The 18,315-nt window shown below is 37.1% G+C and overlaps 2 protein-coding genes across 5 annotated transcripts; both read right to left on the reverse strand.

Moving 5' to 3' along the window:
* Positions 1–3,642: 3,642 nt before the first annotated feature.
* On the reverse strand, positions 3,643–6,263 carry cox5ba (cytochrome c oxidase subunit 5Ba). Its single transcript, XM_079599775.1, has 4 exons — positions 6,025–6,263; positions 5,586–5,656; positions 4,747–4,846; positions 3,643–3,944 (listed from the first exon to the last, which is right to left on the reverse strand). The coding sequence occupies exons 1-4, from the start codon at positions 6,119–6,121 to the stop codon at positions 3,832–3,834; spliced, it is 381 nt and encodes a 126-aa protein (XP_079455901.1). The 5' UTR covers positions 6,122–6,263; the 3' UTR covers positions 3,643–3,831.
* A 161-nt stretch (positions 6,264–6,424) lies between these two features.
* Positions 6,425–18,113, reverse strand: dbnla (drebrin-like a). Of its 4 annotated transcripts, none has more exons than XM_079600734.1 (20): positions 17,672–18,100; positions 17,243–17,298; positions 17,009–17,121; positions 16,825–16,899; positions 15,971–16,117; positions 15,792–15,869; positions 15,559–15,710; positions 13,440–13,494; positions 13,216–13,290; positions 11,595–11,741; positions 11,416–11,493; positions 11,183–11,334; positions 9,419–9,473; positions 9,201–9,275; positions 8,309–8,417; positions 8,012–8,188; positions 7,870–7,932; positions 7,672–7,784; positions 7,417–7,498; positions 6,425–7,067 (listed from the first exon to the last, which is right to left on the reverse strand). In XM_079600734.1, exons 1-20 carry the CDS (start codon positions 17,752–17,754, stop codon positions 6,931–6,933), a joined length of 2,022 nt encoding a protein of 673 aa, XP_079456860.1. In that variant the 5' UTR covers positions 17,755–18,100; the 3' UTR covers positions 6,425–6,930. The 4 variants fall into 4 exon arrangements, with proteins under 4 accessions (XP_079456860.1, XP_079456861.1, XP_079456862.1 ...); XM_079600735.1 differs by having other exon boundaries at positions 6,787–7,067; positions 13,216–13,287; positions 17,672–18,113; XM_079600736.1 differs by having other exon boundaries at positions 6,787–7,067; positions 9,201–9,272; positions 17,672–17,891.
* Between the last annotated feature and the right edge of the window lie 202 nt (positions 18,114–18,315).

Raw genomic sequence — 18,315 nt, forward strand, 5'->3', positions numbered from 1 at the left:
TCCGGACATACTACTGTACAACCGTTCTGTTGTCACTAGCCGTGTTTCCATTAGGCTACCTTTCAAATTGACCATTTGCAAAGACCCGCCCCCCTTAGTTACTGTCGCTATGTCCGACAAGCTACACCGCTCTCACGCCACACCATGTGCACGCAGTGAAAAATACATTGCGGAGCGGAGAGGACTGACAACACGCTGACAGACAGGACAGACCAGGTTACTTTTCGGTTACTTTTGATATTAAACGTATTAAACAAAGTCTCACCTTTCAAATTTGGTAATTTTTTTTAAAGGAATTTAAACAATAAATACCGTTTTGTGGCTCTTTAATGTGTCGTGACAGATCGCTGTAGAGCATCAGTTAACGTGAACCGATCATCTCTTCCTTCTAGTTCATTCATAGCATCAAATAAACATGAATGAACATAAGAAGGAATGTTGTTTTAACCGCGGAAAGGCGTCGGTACACTCCGTTTTTCAAGTTCAAATCCTCCCATGTTAATCTACTAACTCTCCTGACTGCTTTGTACGACAAAATGGTGGATGGCTAAGTATGATTGGTCAGATCACCTGTCAATCAAGCTCCCTGCGAAGGGCCAATTGCGTAAATTGAAACTGCAAAATTGAAAATAGCCTACGCCCAAAGGAATGTCAATTTCGTAAAAACTCTCATATATGGCAAAAACGTTTTTGCGCTCGCATTAGGTGGTTTTTCAGGCAATTTGAAAAATTTATATTTCGCAAAACTGCAATGAAAACAATTTTTGCTCATTTACAGGTCACCTGGTGTATATACATAAAAGTTGATTATTCTTTAAAGATGACGTGGTATGTTTGGACAGAAGACGAGACAGTGTTCTTTATTAAACTCATAAAAGACAAAAGAATTACGAGAATACTGGATTCTAAACAACAAAGAAATGCCACAATTTATCAAGACCTTGAAGCAGGAGGGAGAAGCACACCGAAACACCTCATAAGTGCTGCTCCCAGTATAAAGGCTTTCCCTGCCATTATTTCTTGGATAACCCGCCTAGCTCCTTCTATTAAAAATAATGGCGAGTGTGATGGCTGGGATATACTTAAACTAACATCTGTTGCTTTGATTTTTGGAATGACTTACCGCGAGAGGAAAAAATTACTCGCATAACATCAGTTAATGAAAACGGTCATTTCGCAAGTTTTTAATCAACATTTAGAAAATATAGCAAAGTTTTGTGCAAATCTGTAATGGAAACGCGGCTACTGTCATGTGACCAGTTGCGTCGCTTCACTGCCATTCACAAATCCTCTCCCGTCACTCTTGGGATAGTAAAGTGCCCATCAGATGCACACTACAGGAAGTATTAATCTGGGTAGGCCTATGATTTTCGTATATTTTAAGAATATTTTGAATTCGGACATATTACTCTGCTTTTCGCCTTCTTGTATGTAATCCGAATGTACTACATTCGCCATGTTGTCACTGTCATGTGACCTACCAGCATCAGCTTCACTGCCATTCACAAATCTTGTCCTGTGGCCTCATGGGATAGGAAGTGTCCATCGTATGCACACTTCAGAATCTCGCAGGAAAAAGTATGTCATCTGGCTACTTTTTGCCTCTTTTGTGAGAACTGCCATATTTCTTTTGTCACTAGTACTAGGGAGGTGTGCGATTCCGGATGCTGCTATGAAATAATGCATGCTGTTTCACTTACTATTTAAAAACACAGTAGGCAGTACTGTATCAGAAGCAAACTATCAGTTCATTATCATTCCAACACAGACAAAGGATTACTTTGAATCTACATAAAAACACAAGTCAGACAAACAATATTCCCTCAAATATTGTTCTAACAAGTCTATTTGTTGTCTGAGAGGTCTGAACAAACAAAACTGTTGCTGTGTTTGTGAGCACCCAGCATGCATTGCCACATGAATAATTTATTAAGACAGTTGTTGAGTGAAATGAAAAATTCCAGTGCATAATGGTGCCTTGACTTTTAACCTTTCTCAATCCCTTTTGTACAGTTCAGTGACATTGTTAAATGTCCACGTCAAGTCACCATTATTTATATAGGGCTTTAAACAATGCAGATTGTTTCAAAGACGATTTACAGAGATAACAGGAAAATAATGCATTTCAGCTGAAGTCAGTTCAGTGTCGATTCAGTTCCGTTTTAAAGACCATGAATTATTAAATTAGTTCATCATGCAAAAAAAATATGTTATCGTCCAGCTCAGTTCAGTTCTCATACAACAACGTCAATCAATAATATTGTTGAATAATAACTGTCCCCAACTAAGCAAGTTAGAGGCGATAGTGGCAAGGAACCCCATCTCCATCAGGTGACAGAATGGAGAAAAAACCTTGTGGTGTGATTATGATTCAGGCTGCATCACATCTAAAATAAGTGAAAAAATAAGCAAGCTTTAAACTGCAAATATAAATGACTGCCAGACTGGCAAAACACAAAATATCTGCAGTGATTTTTTTCCCACAACGCCACAATGCGATGCGCAGAAAATAAGATCGCCCTCAAATGTCTGTTGCATTTTCCTCGCTTTCACAGTCTGCCTCAGCAAACGTAGCCAATTATGTGCAAATTGCTCATAACAGCTCACTTTCAGGTTTTCTTGTCAGGAAAATGAAGAAAAAAAAAATGCAGAAGGCTTAAATGACCCACTTAAGGCATTTTTCACATTCATGAAAAAAAATGTGTTATCTTGTATTGCTTATAATGACTTTCAATGTATATATATATATATATATATATATATATATATACATAAACAAATTAACGTGTGCCTGCAATGCTTAAACGATTGCGGTAAACAGGAAAGATGAAATGACAGCTTCAAAATTTATGTTGATGAATTCCACTATGCTAATATCCATTAGGTAATCAAGACTGAAGGGTCTTTTTTTTGGGGGGGTCAAATGAAGAGTAGCCTTAAAAAGCCAATTTGCTCAGCCATTCTAAAATTAAATATTAGCATAGACTTATAGATTTAATTTAATAATGTGCAATCGCATTTTAATTACCGACCTACTTTAATTAGTAGTAGATTACGAACCAGAAAACTAGTGTAGTGTAGAAGACTGCTCACAATTTTACATATATATAAACCAGATTTAATAAAATAATGTAGTTGTATCTTGAATATTTGAGGCAATGTTAGAATAGAGAAATGACAAACAGCATTTTTTTTTAACGACACCAGTGTTTGCATTCTTCCCAAAGGTTCTGCAATTCTCATTCTTACAAACAAGTGACACCTTGTGGACACGGGAGGAAATCACAAAAACAGCTAAACTTCCTAGTAGGAAGTCAGACCTCTGTATCTCTTTACAGTCTATGCGACAGGATTTTGGCAGTTTAATTAACACAAGAGTAAATTAAAGCTAGAAGTCTGTTGTGAAAACTCCAGTACAAATAGTCATCAATAAAGGGGAAGTTAAGGTCAAAATATTTTTTTTAATAAAATTGATATAATAAGGTTTAGACCCATATTTTTATTGTTAACTAAATCTAAGACTATTAATCAAGTTTTCATAGGTTTTTAAGGTCACAGGAAACAAATCCTGTAAAGTGTGTCCACACTTGACCAGTGGTGCAGAGAATTGAATGAACCTGAATTAAAATACAAGAGGCAGAGTCAGAGTAAGCATGTTTATTAGGTGAAACCGGACTAAATCCAAAATGTACACCAATAATTTACGGAAATTGTTTGCTAAAATATTGCGTCCCACACCAGGAGGACAGGTTACATCCCCTGTACTTTGCAAAAAGACAAACATGAATGAGGTCACCACGTCTCTGGAGTTCTGGGATGTGACACATTGGCTCAGTGAGGAAGCTCGTGAGGCACTAGCTTGTAATGAGAGCCGCATGAGGGACAGCGCTGGGGTTCACCCTCGTGGAGCCAGAACCACACCACAGCGGTGTTGTCCTCCTCACCTGGACAGACACACGTGCTTAATACAACCTCCAACAACAACAAAACTATGGTGTGAGGTGTCTAGAACAGAGATGGGCAGCTTCGGTCCTGGAGAGACACTATCCTGCAGTTTAGCGCCCAGCCTAATCAAACACCTGAACAAGCTAACCAATGTCTTTATGGGTCCGAAATCACCCCCAATTAGGGCACTATTTGAGGGAACAGCCATTTGTAGTGGTGTCCGAAACCATAGTGGACATTATCGAGTGCACTCATTCAATCCCATAATGCACTGCAATAACGAGTGTACAACCGATGTATGCTCAATAGCTAGAGAATACCCATAATGCACTGAGGGTAGCGCCAAATGAATTCCTTTCACACTGGAAGATGGCGCCCGCAGATTAATCATCCATCAATTTTACAAACTGCTGGTCCAATGTGGCTACAGCATAATATAATAAAGCTATAAATTCCTGTTTTATTTAGGTTTATACATAATTTCCATGATGGAGTTAAAGATAAATCTTTTTATTAATACTGGAGCTGCCAATTTACTAAGTTTCAAATGATTATTAAACCACAAGCACAAACTATGCAAAAGCGGCAGCCCTTCCGGCGCACTCAATGTCCGAATTCACTCTCGTTTTCATTCCCTTCCTCAACTGAACTATATTAGTGAACTAATGAGGGCATAGGAGGTGATTGTGAAAGCTACAGGCTGGTGAGTTTGATCAGGATTGGAGCTAAGCTCTGCAGGAGAGTGGCCCTCCGGGACCGAAGCTGCCCATCCCTGGTCTAGAATCTAGAGTTATAACTTACAGACACAGCCAACAATTCTTTTGTTGGTGATTGAAGGTACAAGATGGGGGTCTGCCTTTGACCCTGCATACTCCTTGGGCTTCAGCATGCTGTAAGGATCCTGGGAGAGGAAAGAACAAGATACAAGAACTTGAATGCAGCCATTTTTCATACCAGGAAAATAAATTTTGCGCAGTGATAATATATAAGAGATATAAGAGAAGAGGAATTTGAGTTTGTTGCCGATCTCCATTTGTTTGAACCGCGAGAGGTGTCTCACCTAAGCTTACACTACTCCTACATCCTAAGTCAGGTCAGAGGTCACTCTTCCGGCGTAACTAGACTCGATTCTGGGCCGTTGACGGAAGCCAGTGATTATAGTTTATAAAGTTATTAATATTTATATTTTTCTTACAAAAATTAATCACTTTGCTTCAAAAGGCCTTTAACCCCCCTTGAATCATATGGATTAATTTTTATATTTTTATGGGATAAATTTCATTTGTGTACTAATAACCCTTTAACTTCAATATCAATTGGGTCACAACGTCTTCAAGTTCATGAGAACCATAAAGTAATTTCATAATGACATTAAGCCGAACATGAGACCATCAAAATGCAACATTTTAAAGTCAAATGAAGAACTTATGACAAACATGACTCTGAAACTAGTAGTATAGAAATAACTGTTAAAATTCTTCAAAACTCACTTTTTGTGAGGAATTTTAACAGCATGCGTGTTTGGATCAAGGATAATAATGACAAATTCATTTTTAGATTCATTTATCCTTATCTATGCAACCCCAAGCATAAACATTTAGTTTGACAGCTTTGACGGTTCAGAAGACCAGAATACATACTGAGCCTGTTTTTAGAGCATGCATGATCTTCTTCTCGAGTCCAGTTGCCTGTTCTTCGTCAGATGGAATACCTGCAAGAAAAAAAGGTCACATTTATGTTAAAAGACTTTTAAAAAATCCCTTACCGACCAGCAATTCACATTAGTCACGTTTGTGTTTGAAACGGCTAGCAGCTAATTGCCAATACAACACATATGTTTTCTTTAAAACTACACAGATGTCAATAACACGCATTAAAACACAAAAACAAAACAAAATTCTTAGAACATCCCATGAGAAATCATAACTAAACAACTGTGTTCCTGTTTAAACTGCCGGTGCGGTCAGAGCACCGACCTCCGCGGAAGGCATCGCGTCCTTGGCACGCGTTCAAACTGACTCTCAAATGATGCTACGGCGCGTTTCAGATACTAAAAACAGCCCGAGATAAAAGACTGACCTCCCGCCGCCATCCCTCTGCTCAGAGCGACCACTGGAGACGGCCTGCAGGTCGTCGCGGCCCGTACGGCGGTTCTCAGCAGTAACCTTGCAGCCATGTTTCCTCTTCCCCAAAACTACCAGAATCGAGCTGATGACGTCGAAGAGGCGCTTATGTAACCGTAGCGTCGCGTGCGTTAGACGTCATCACCATATGTATTCCATACCATATGGTGTGACTGAGTGGTTTTCCTCAAGCATGAAAACAAAACAAAAATTGGTGTGAAGTGAATAGCGATTAATATTGTTCAGAAAAGCCTTAGATACAAAAATATTACATTTTAAATTTAGCTTTGTCCAAATGCCACATTTGCTACAGCTATTGTGGCTGTAATAATCATAAAAATAATTTGAGATTTCCTTAAAACAAAATAATTATTTAATGTTTTTCAGTCATGTCAGTAGTAGTGGCTAATGCAAAATTATAATTTTTGATGTTGTAACAAATACATTTTTTATATCTCATGGTTTTGGCAAGTCATTTAATACAAAGTCCCTTGTAAATACAATGGTACATACATATAGTAATGATTCAGTACCTTATGATCTGACATGAACTGTAATTTTAAAAACTGTAAAGATACCCTGGTAAATGTTTGTGAGGAAAGTAATTAAGTTGTGGTGCACCCAAGTATAGGAATATTTTAATTTATTACAATGCTGGTGTTAATTTTATATGCTTTGTTTGATTGGCTTATTTGAATCAACATGAAAAGAACATTAAAGAGACATAAAACTTTTATTGAACATAATTTAGACAAAGTACGAATTTAGATTAATTACAAATCCCCCGTAACATCATTAAAGCACACTAAGAAACCACAATATTTTTGTCACATAGCATTGCATTTGATTGGTTACTGTAGACTTAAATAAGCTCCACATAATTAGCAGGAAACAATCCGTTGTGCCCATCGGAACTGTAGCCCCTCCACCAGCCCTCGTCGATCATCTCGATCCCTGTGATGATATCATCCGGGTCAAAGGAGATCTCGGTGTCATCCGCTAAATGGGAAGAAAATATAACGCATAAATTGATACGTTTTGAACACCATATCTTCATTGATCATAAGAGAGTATGGAATATTCTCAAGTTCTAAATGTACCAAAATATCGTAAATAGCCACTTACACTTAATAAAATAAAATCAGATTCACACTTTTTTTTTGTTATTGACGTTTTAACCAGCTATTTGTATATTTCATGCCCCTCTCTCTCTCTCTCTCTCTCTCTCTCTCTCTCTCTCTATTATAGTTCCAGATATTACAGCTCATTGCAGAGATCAAGACTTTACTGCATATTGATCATTTATTGCAATAATTTTTAGACAATACAGCAGAATTCAAGCACTCACAAGCTTGGTAGTCATATAATGCTCTTGCACAGATGTTCTGGTTATGGTCAGTCTCCTCTTCGCCAGCAGGGGTTTGGAAATTCTTCAAATAATAGGATAATTAATGGCATTTAGGTGACACAATTGCCATTTATTATAATACACCATATCTTAAACCCAGTTAAACCATTATTATTACTACAGAAAAGTATTCTTAAAAATGTCATAAAGGTCACAGTTGCATGGTTTGGATGATGGATATGACAAGGTACCAACCTGGCTAACTTGATCATAAAGATTATGATGTGAGGGGACGTTCATATAGATGCTTTCTTCATCTTCATTTTGTTGGTTCCCTGCAGCGGGGTTCAATCCCTCCTCGTCTGAATCTGCACCAGGATACACAGTAAGTCAGATTTCAGGCATAAATATGCCACTGACTGACGTAATAAGCATTATTGAGAGAAAATATACCATCCCATTCATCTTCAGATTCCACAGCTTGTTCGGATACAAATGTATCATTGGAGAAGGGGTCTTAAAGGCAGAAATAAGGCAACTTATAGTCATATGATTTTAAACCAGAGACACTTAAAGGATTGTTGCTTTTATTCACCTGGAATTTTTCCGGGGAAAGCCGGAGTTTCGCGCACAGGAGAGATGGGAGCTGGTGCATGTGAAACCGAGGTGGCTGCCGCGGGGCGAACTGGAGATAAGGGCCGAGACTTGCTCTCACTGCGAGGGTTTTCTGCACTGACTGCTTGCTGGGGAAAAAATGGGCTTCTCAACTGACCTGAGGGGAAAATACATGAGTAATGAAGTAATATTGAGATTAATGGCTTGAAACTGTGCATGTTTTATATTTGGTCGGATGTTCTGTGTGATGAACTGTTAGATTAAGAGTTTTTTGTACCTGGTCGAGAAGGTGAAGATGGCGTTGCACTGTCGACCAAGCTTCTCTCCGTCTTCATGAACAGCTCCCTGGGATTGATGGAACGCTGAGAGATGATTGACGCCGCCTCCTGGAAAAAGGTAGAATGAATTTGATATTTTTATGTCTAATATTACTTTACTTTCTTACTGGTCTTACTTTATCTTCAACATATAATAGAAGAAAGTATTAGAATTCCAGAAGTAAAATCTCATTCATTTTCTCCTTACAAAGTATTTTAAAGAAATTAATACTTTTATCCAGCAAGGATACATTAATAAGAATATTATAATAAGAATAATAAGAAATTATTGAGCAGCAAATCAGCATGTTAGAATGATTTCTGTAGGATCATGTGACACTGAAGACTGGAGAAATTATGCTGAAAATTCAGCTTTGATCACAGGAATAAATAATATTTTAATATATATATATATATATATATAACCAATATTTTTAACTGTAATAACAATTTACAATATTGCTGTTTTTTTTACTGTATGTTGATCAAATAAATGCAGCCAAAAACACTATATATATATTCTAAGTATTTTGCAATTAACCTAAAGTATACTATTTTTATACCTATAACCAGTTACAAGTCAACCTTTTATATTTATATTATACTATTGTTTTATTTTTTATTACATCTTTCCCAATGCTTCATGGGAAGTGTAGTTCATTTGATCAGATGATTTTCATATACTTTTTGCTTCGAACCAGTGATTCATCTAGGAGGATTTGTACATGACTAAGAACTCTTTAATAAAAATATTTTGAAATCTCTATGGAGAAAATCAATGGGAAATAGTCTTCAAGATCAAGGACGCTCATTGTGAGCGCTCTCTGTTGTGCTGTATTTATTTAGACTCACATTGGCCTTCTGCACAGACTCAGATCGCAATATTCCTGCTTTCACAGGAGACTGGTGTTCCTTCTCCACTTTCTCCTTAACAACAAGTGAGGCAATCAAGAGTGATGTACATTTTATATATTTATACAGTATACACACACACACACACACACATACACACACACACACACACACACATATATATATGATTTTAAAATGTACAGGAAAGTTAATTTTACCAATTTTCCTTGCTCCTGTTCTTTATTTGCTGCCTCCTGTTTCTTTTCATACAGCCTGTGAGACACCAAGTAGGTAGTTATTTAGACATGTATATCCAAAGCAACTTTTAAGTATTTGGTGAATTATATACACCAGTGGTGTCGACACTCAGTCCTGGAGGACCACTGTCCGGCAGAGTTTAACTCTAACTTGTCTCAACACACCGGCCTGGAAGTTTCTAGTCTGCCTAGTAACAAAGCCACTTGAAGGCAAGCCTGCAAGTTTAGCAAAAAAACGTGTAATGCCTTCTTAACGCTGCAGTACGCAGGGAAGGAGACCAGAGGCCGTTTGTAAAAAATAAATGGATGTCAATGGAGGAGAGGCAGAGGCTGAATAAACTGCTTTTGTGGGAAAACAGCTTATTTTTTAATGAATTGACAGCCCATCGGCTAATCTTCAACATGTTTGCTCTTAAACATCTTAAACTGGGGAAAAAATAAGAGAAGTTTTATAAGAGAAGTCACCTACAATTGCTTATTCACTCATTCATATCCGCAAACAGTGATTGACTGTCTCACAACTCTGAATTCAATGATGTCAAGGCAGTAATGTGATTGGCTCTCAAGCCACACATGATCCAAGATAGCTTTCTCCAATAGTAGAGCTACGGACCCTCGGATCTCCCAATAATAAGATCATGTCAGTGTCCGAAATCACCCTTTATACCCTTAAATAGGGCTATTTGAGGGAACAGCCATTTGTAGTGGTGTCTGAAACCATAGTGGACGTTATCAAGTTCACTCATTAAATCTCATAATGCACCGCAATAACGAGTGTATAACCGATTTACTTTACTTGACGGCTAGAAAATACCCATAATGCACTGTAAAGGTAGCGCCGTATGAATTCCTGTGTCTGACCAGAAGATGGTGCCGCAGCTGAATCATCCATTCATTTTCCAAACCGCTGGTCTAATGTGGCAACATCCTAATATCATACAGGTATAAGTTTTATACATGGTTTCCATCACAGAGTTGAAGATACATCTTGTCATTTATACTGGAGCTGCCAGTTTGCTAAGATTAAAATGATTATTAAACCGCAAGCACAAACTAAACTAGTTTTCATTCCCTCCTTCAAGTGAACTATATTAGGGGACTTATGAGGGAATAGTGAGAGAGGGTATAGGGGGGGATGCTAGTAATCCCTTGAATGTCTGGTTCAGGTGTGTTTAATTGTAATGTATATAGGACAGTGGCCCTCCAAGAGCAGGATTGCACACCCCTGATATACACAGTTCAAAAGTTTGGGGTCGGTAAGATTTTTTTAATGATTTTTGAAAGAAGTCTCTTATGCTCACCAAGAATGATCAAAAATACAGTAAAACAGTAATATTGTGAAATACTACTACCATTTTAAATAACCATTTCTATTTGAATATATTTTGAAATATAATTTACTCCAGTTACATTACTCCAGTCTTCAGTTTCACATGATCCTTCATAAATCATTTTAATATGCTGATTTGCTGCTTAAGAAACATTTCTTATTATTATTAATGTTGAAAACGGTTGTGCTACTATTTTTGTGGAAACTGTGATGCATTTTATTTCAGGATTCTTGAAAGAATAACTGCATTTATTCTAAATCGAAACACATTATAAATTACTTTACTGTCACTTTTGAATGAATAAAAGTTTAAAAATCTTTCTGACCCCAAACTTTTGAACAGCGGAGTAGATTCTATTTGATGATATGAATGGGACAGACACAAAATCACTTGCCTCTGTTGGTGGATCTCTTTCTCTCTCTCTCTCTGCCTTCGCTCTCGCTCATCTGCCTCTCTAGCCTCTTGCTCCCTCTGCTCTTTCTCCAGACGCTGCCTCTCCTCATTTGCCTTCCTGCGCTCCTCCAGCCGGCGGTTCTTTTCATCTTGCTGATAAAGGAGATGGGAGAGAACGTGTCAAGAGCAGATGAGAAGATAAAAGCATTACGTTTTACTGTGACGTTTCCTCACCTCAGCCTGAGCCCAGAAGTTTTCTCTTGTCGTTCCTTGGATTTCATCTAAAGCACTGATCTTTTTATAGACAGAACCCTGTGAGAACAGAGGCATTGGAGTAATTCAGAAGGCAAACATGCAGATATTCAAAGCCCCTTTAAATATGAGGTATGGGCATAATTCATCACTTCACTGACCACACGTCCAATAAGTTCACAATTATTTTTCTGGATTGATTCTTTGTGGATATTGTAGTTGACGCCCGAGCCCATGGACACCTTCTCCATGATATCAGCAGGTTTAACATCATCATCTGATCGAGCGTTGACGGTCACATGGGCACCCTTTTATAAAATACACATTTAAAATTCAAAATTAAGAATTATATTATAACCATCTCTAATATATGAAGCTAGTTTTCCGGCAAGGACTGAAAAAATGTAAAAGATAATTGTGACTCTTTAATCTCACAATTCTGACATTGGACACGATCGCTTTATATGATGAACAGATAAATTTAGGCTTTTTTAACATTCATCAACTCACACATGTCGTGGTAAACAGAAGCTCAAGCATGTTCACTTGACATGCGAGAACCAATGAGGTTCATTCTCATGTTACACAGCACATTTGAGCTTCAGCAAGAGGTTTGTTCTCGCACGTCAAGCAGGATCAGTTGAGCTTCTGTTCGCTGATCAATGTTTAATTATGAATAAAAGCCTAAATAAATCCGCTCAATTCATATGGATTAGTTTTTCGATCTCTTTATTAACTTTTTGAAGCATCAAAGTAATAGTAGCGTAGCTGTCAATGGACGGATAGAAAACTCTCAGATTTATTAAAAAAGATCTTCACTAGCAACTTACATCTACTCTATTCTATTTTGAATTGCACGGGTCTAAAATAAAAGCTGCAGTTATTAGTTTGACCGCACGATATCGCTGTTCTCACGATTCAGCAAGGATGCATTAATTTAATCAAAAGTGACAGTAAAGATATTAATACTGTTACAAAAGATTTCCTTTCAAATAAATGCCGTTTTTTAGAACTTTCTATTCATTAAAGAATCCTGAGAAACAATGCATCACAGTTTGCACAAAAATATTAAGCAGCACAACAGTTTTCAACATTGATACAAATAAGAAATTATTTTACAGCAAATCAGCATATTAGAATGATTTCTGAAGGATCATGTGACACTGAAGACTGGAGAAATTATGCTGGAAATTCAGCTTTGATCACTGGAATAAATTACATTTAAATGTCTATAAATAGAAAACCAATATTTTAAACTCTAATAATAATTTATATTATTGCATTTTTTTTACTGTATAACTGTATATTTACATCAAATAAATGCAGCCTTGGTGGGCATGAGAGACCTATTTCAAAAACACTATATATATATATATATATATATATATATATATATATATATATATATATATATAGTAATAGCCTATATATATATATAGCCTATATATATATTCTAAGAATTTTGTAATAAACCTAAAATATACTGTTTTTGTATTTAGAACCAGTTACAATAAGTCAATATTTTTATATTATACTATTGTTTTATTTTTTATTACATCTTTCCCAATGCTTCATGGGAAGTGTAGTTAATTTGATCAGATGATTTTCATATACTTTTTGCTTCGAACCAGTGATTCATCTAGGAGGATTTGTACATGACTAAGAACTCCTTAATAAAAATATTTTGATATCTCTATGGAGAAAATCAATGGGAAGTAGTCTTCAAGATCAAGGACACTCATTGTGAGCGCTCTCTGTTGTGCTGTATTTATTTAGACTCACATTGGCCTTCTGCACAGACTCAGATCGCAATATTCCTGCTTTCACAGGAGACTGGTGTTCCTTCTCCACTTTCTCCTTAACAACAAGTGAGGCAATCAAGAGTGATGTACATTTTATATATTTATACAGTATACACACACACACACACAGACACACACACAGACACACACACACACACACACACATATATATGATTTTAAAATGTACAGGAAAGATAATTTTACCAATTTTCCTTGCTCCTGTTCTTTATTTGCTGCCTCCTGTTTCTTTTCATACAGCCTGTGAGACACCAAGTAGGTAGTTATTTAGACATGTATATCCAAAGCAACTTTTAAGTATTTGGTGAATTATATACACCAGTGGTGTCCACACTCAGTCCTGGAGGACCACTGTCCGGCAGAGTTTAACTCTAACTTGTCTCAACACACCGGCCTGGAAGTTTCTAGTCTGCCTAGTAACAAAGCCACTTGAAGGCAAGCCTGCAAGTTTAGCAAAAAAACGTGTAATGCCTTCTTAACGCTGCAGTACGCAGGGAAGGAGACCAGAGGCCGTTTGTAAAAAATAAATGGATGTCAATGGAGGAGAGGCAGAGGCTGAATAAACTGCTTTTATCAGAAAACAGCTTATCATTTAATGAATCGACAGCCCATTTGTAGTTGTGTCTGAAGCCACAGTGGATGTTATTAAGTTCACTCATTCAATCCCACAATACAACCCATAATGCACTGTGGCGGTTGCACTAAATTAATTCCTGTGTCTGACCAGAAGATGGCGCCGCAGCTAATTCATCCATTTTCCAAATGTCTAATGTGGCAACAGCGTAATAACATACAGGTATACATTTATTTTTAATTGGATATTAAATTGTTTAATTAAGGTTTATACATAGTTTCCATGACAGAGTTCAAGATAAATCTTTTCATTAATACAGGAGCTGCCAGTTTGCTAAGATTCAAATGATTATTAAACCGCAAGCACAAACTATGCAGAATCAGTAGCCCTTCCGGCACACTCAGTGTCCGAATTCACTCATTCGTTTTCATTCCCTCCTTCAAGTGAACTATATTCGTGGATTAATGAGGGAATAGTGAGTGAAGGTATAGGGGGGGATGCTACTAATCCCTTGATTGTCTGGTTCAGGTGTGTTTAATTGTAATGTATATAGGACAGTGGCCCTCCAGGAGCAGGATTGGACACCCCTGATATACACAGTTCAAAAGTTTGGGGTCGGTAAGATTTTTTTTATGATTTTTGAAAGAAGTCTCTTATGCTCACCAAGGATGATAAAAAATACAGTCAAATAAGTAATATTGTCAAATATTATTAAAATGTTAAATAACTGTTTTTACTCCAGTCTTCAGTGTCACATGATAATTCATAAATCATTCTAATATGCTGATTTGCTGCTTAAAGGAGAACTCCGGTCAATTTTAACATTGAGCTCAATTTTTAGTAAATTTGGAGTGCTGTCAATACAGAGAACAACGACAAAAATCGGTGTTGCCTACACTGTGTTATCCTCTTTTTTAAATTTGCACCCTATTGACTTGCATGGGGTCTAATTTTAAACCTGCTTTTATTTCTCTTATCATCCTTGATGTGTCATACAAGTGCCCAGCCATGTTGAGTGATTCCTTCAGAGTGAACACGAGTGAATCTGACTGCAGTAGATGTGAAAGATATTAATAAAAATGATGTTATTTCAGCCAGCGCACAGACCTGTATTTAGTTCCTGTTTTCGGTCGAAGTCCAAAGTAGTCGATTGTCGAGTTCACGCGCGTGATCATAGGTAACTAAACCTATGCACGTGAACTCGACAATCGACTACTTTGGACTTCGACCGAAAACAGGAACTAAATACAGGTCTGTGCGCTGGCTGAAATAACATCATTTTTATTAATATCTTTCACATCTAATGCAGTCAGATTCACTCAACATGGCTGGTCAATAGGGTGCAAATTTTAAAAAGAGGATAACACGGTGTAGGCAACACCGATTTTTGTCGTTGTTCTCTGTATTGACAGCACTCCAAATTTACTAAAAATTTAGCTCAATGTTAAAATTTACCGGAGTTCTCCTTGAAGAAACATTTCTTATTATTATTAATGTTGAAAACAGTTGTGCTACTATTTTTGTGGAAACTGTGATGCATTTTATTTCAGGATTCTTGAAAGAATAACTGTATTTATCCGAATAAAAAACACATTATAAATTACTTTACTGTCACTTTTGATCCAGTTAATGTGTCCTTGCTGAATAAAAGTTATTTCTGACCCCAAACTTTTGAACAGCGGAGTAGATTCTATTTGATGATATGAATGGGACAGACACAAAATCACTTGCCTCTGTTGGTGGATCTCTTTCTCTCTCTCTCTCTGCCTTCGCTCTCGCTCATCTGCCTCTCTAGCCTCTTGCTCCCTCTGCTCTTTCTCCAGACGCTGCCTCTCCTCATTTGCCTTCCTGCGCTCCTCCAGCCGGCGGTTCTTTTCATCTTGCTGATAAAGGAGATGGGAGAGAACGTGTCAAGAGCAGATGAGAAGATAAAAGCATTACGTTTTACTGTGACGTTTCCTCACCTCAGCCTGAGCCCAGAAGTTTTCTCTTGTCGTTCCTTGGATTTCATCTAAAGCACTGATCTTTTTATAGACAGAACCCTGTGAGAACAGAGGCATTGGAGTAATTCAGAAGGCAAACATGCAGATATTCAAAGCCCCTTTAAATATGAGGTATGGGCATAATTCATCACTTCACTGACCACACGTCCAATAAGTTCACAATTATTGTTCTGGATTGATTCTTTGTGGATATTGTAGTTGACGCCTGAGCCCTTGGACACCTTCTCCATGATTTCAGCAGGTTCAACATCATCATCTGATCGAGCGTTGATGGTCACATGGGCACCCTTTTATAAAATACACATACAATTTTTCAAAATGAACAATTATATGATGACCATCTCATATATGGAAGCTAGATTTCCGACAAGGAATGAAAAAATAAAAAAGGTAATTGTGACTTTTTATCTCTCAATTCTGACATTTGTCACGATCGCTTTGTATGATGAACAGATTGAATTTTGGCTTTCACTCATAAACAATCATCAGCTCACATATGTTGTTGTAAACAAAAGCTCAAGCATGTACACTTGACTTGCGAGAACCAATGAGGTTCATTGTCATGTTACACAGCACATTTGAGCTTCAGCAAGAGGTTTGTTCTTGCACATTAGTTGAGCTTCTGTTTATGTTCGCTGATCAATGTTTAATTGTAAATAAAAGCCAAAATTAAATTCGTTCAATTCATATGGATTTGTTTTCCGATCTCTTTATTAACTTTTTGAAGCATCATAGTGGTAGTTGCTTCGCTGTCAATGGAGGGACAGAAAGCTCTTACCAGTTTGGATCAACATGAGGGGGAGTAATAATGGCAGAATTTTAATTTTTGGGCAACTATCCCTTTAATATCTCACAATTCTAAAGGAAAAAAAGTGAGGTGATAAAGTTACAATTAGCTTTTTTTATCTTTTTTTTTTATTCCATGGCACAAAGAAGCTTCCATACTAATGCCATTACATAAGGACAATTTTTAAAGGCTAATTTTTACACTCACCCTCAGAAAATTGGCCATTGAGTGAACATGATTGGCGCAAACACCCTTTCTAGCGTCCTTGACTCCCTCGCCAGTCTGAAACCAATTAACAGTACTAAGATTATTTCTATAATGGATGTTGAGAGGTTAACACAATAAAGCCGTTTTTCATTAGTACATTTGGTTATTTGTGTTCTGTTCATACCCAGTTAATGAGCACAAACTTGGGGACTCCGGAACTGGGGTCCTGCACTTTACAGAAGGCGTACATGATTTTACCGCTGTTCAGTTCCTCCACCATTTCTTCAAGCCCACCATCTATGGCACATTCATAGAAAAACAAGCTACAGTCATTGTTGACTGCTGACTCATTAAATAGGACAAAAAGAATGACATCACTCTGTTGGCATTCTTATCTGACTTTAAAGCATTCACTCACCTCCCTTTCCTGCAACCCGAATGTCATTACTGTTTCCTTCGTAGGTGAACAACACCCTATAATCAACAAATATGGTTAATTTGTATGCAGAATCCATCTCAAAATGACTGAACAACTAAAACTGACAAGTTCTATTCAAGTTCAATCTATGATGCATAAAAAAGTTACAAAATTCCCACGTTACAGTTATTATCTTTTGAGCACATGAGTTATATAACTTAATAGGTCGAAACCTCGAACATTTGCATGTTATGTTAAAGAGTTAAAGGACCTCGGTCATTTTGATATGTTATGAATAGGGTTGCCAACCGTTCCGTTCATAACTTATGAATCATATTTAAGTATCATATCATGTGTAGCCTACAATTGATTAATTGTCATTCATTCATTCTTTACTTTTCGAAAATATGATTCGCGATTTTTACGTACCAGTTTGTGTCCGTTTTTCCGTTCACCACGTCATTGTATGCGTCTGTAAGCGCGGGTCCGTTTTTACTCAGGTTAACTGCCATGGTGGGTCATGAAACTTGCAAGAACTTGTGGAGAACTTCAAATTGAGATGTAATCATAACCCCGGCTTCCTCCTCCAGTGAACCGTCGTTTTAAATACGTTACGCACCTCTCCGGTGAGATCAGGTTCGGCGAGTTTTTTTGGGAATTGAAACGAGGAAGAGAAAGAACTTGTATTTTTCCAACAACACTCTAGCCCTAACTTTTTTATTTTTTTAAAAAATGTTTAAGAAACCAAGTTAGATATTATATTTAGTCAGACAGAATATATTGCAGTAGCGGATCTATATTTCTATCAATGTCGATCTATTAGCATTGGGAATCATTTTAGCGAATCAGTTTGTTCGGACAGTTTCCTTACGCTGAACCGGTTAAAATGATTCACTGATACTTTTTAGTCAAAACTCAAAAGTATTCCACGCGCACCATTTTATGTTTCATTTTATGTTTAAAACGATAAATTGATTCAAATAAGTTGTGTTATTATTCAAACAGTATTGTAACAATATATGGCAGTGTTGTTCTCAGACTTAACAGTTTTACTGCTAAACAAATTCACCATA

Source organism: Phoxinus phoxinus (assembly GCF_949152265.1).
Source record: "Phoxinus phoxinus genome assembly, chromosome: 23".
NCBI classification, from domain to species: Eukaryota; Metazoa; Chordata; class Actinopteri; order Cypriniformes; family Leuciscidae; genus Phoxinus; species Phoxinus phoxinus.

Bases quoted from the DNA above. Each gene is read 5' to 3' on its own strand.
- dbnla (XM_079600734.1), bottom strand. From the start codon at position 17,754: ATGGCAGTTAACCTGAGTAAAAACGGACCCGCGCTTACAGACGCATAC. The intron at 17,122-17,242 runs GTGAGTGAATGC...AATGTGCCATAG, and splicing joins TCGGGTTGCAGGAAAGGGAG to ATGGTGGGCTTGAAGAAATG. The intron at 16,900-17,008 runs GTATGAACAGAA...AATTGGTTTCAG, and splicing joins AGTTTGTGCTCATTAACTGG to ACTGGCGAGGGAGTCAAGGA.
- cox5ba (XM_079599775.1), bottom strand. From the start codon at position 6,121: ATGGCTGCAAGGTTACTGCTGAGAACCGCCGTACGGGCCGCGACGACC. The intron at 4,847-5,585 runs GTATGTATTCTG...TTCCTCTCCCAG, and splicing joins ATGCTCTAAAAACAGGCTCA to GATCCTTACAGCATGCTGAA. The intron at 3,945-4,746 runs GTAAGTTATAAC...GTGTCTGTCCAG, and splicing joins AAGAATTGTTGGCTGTGTCT to GTGAGGAGGACAACACCGCT.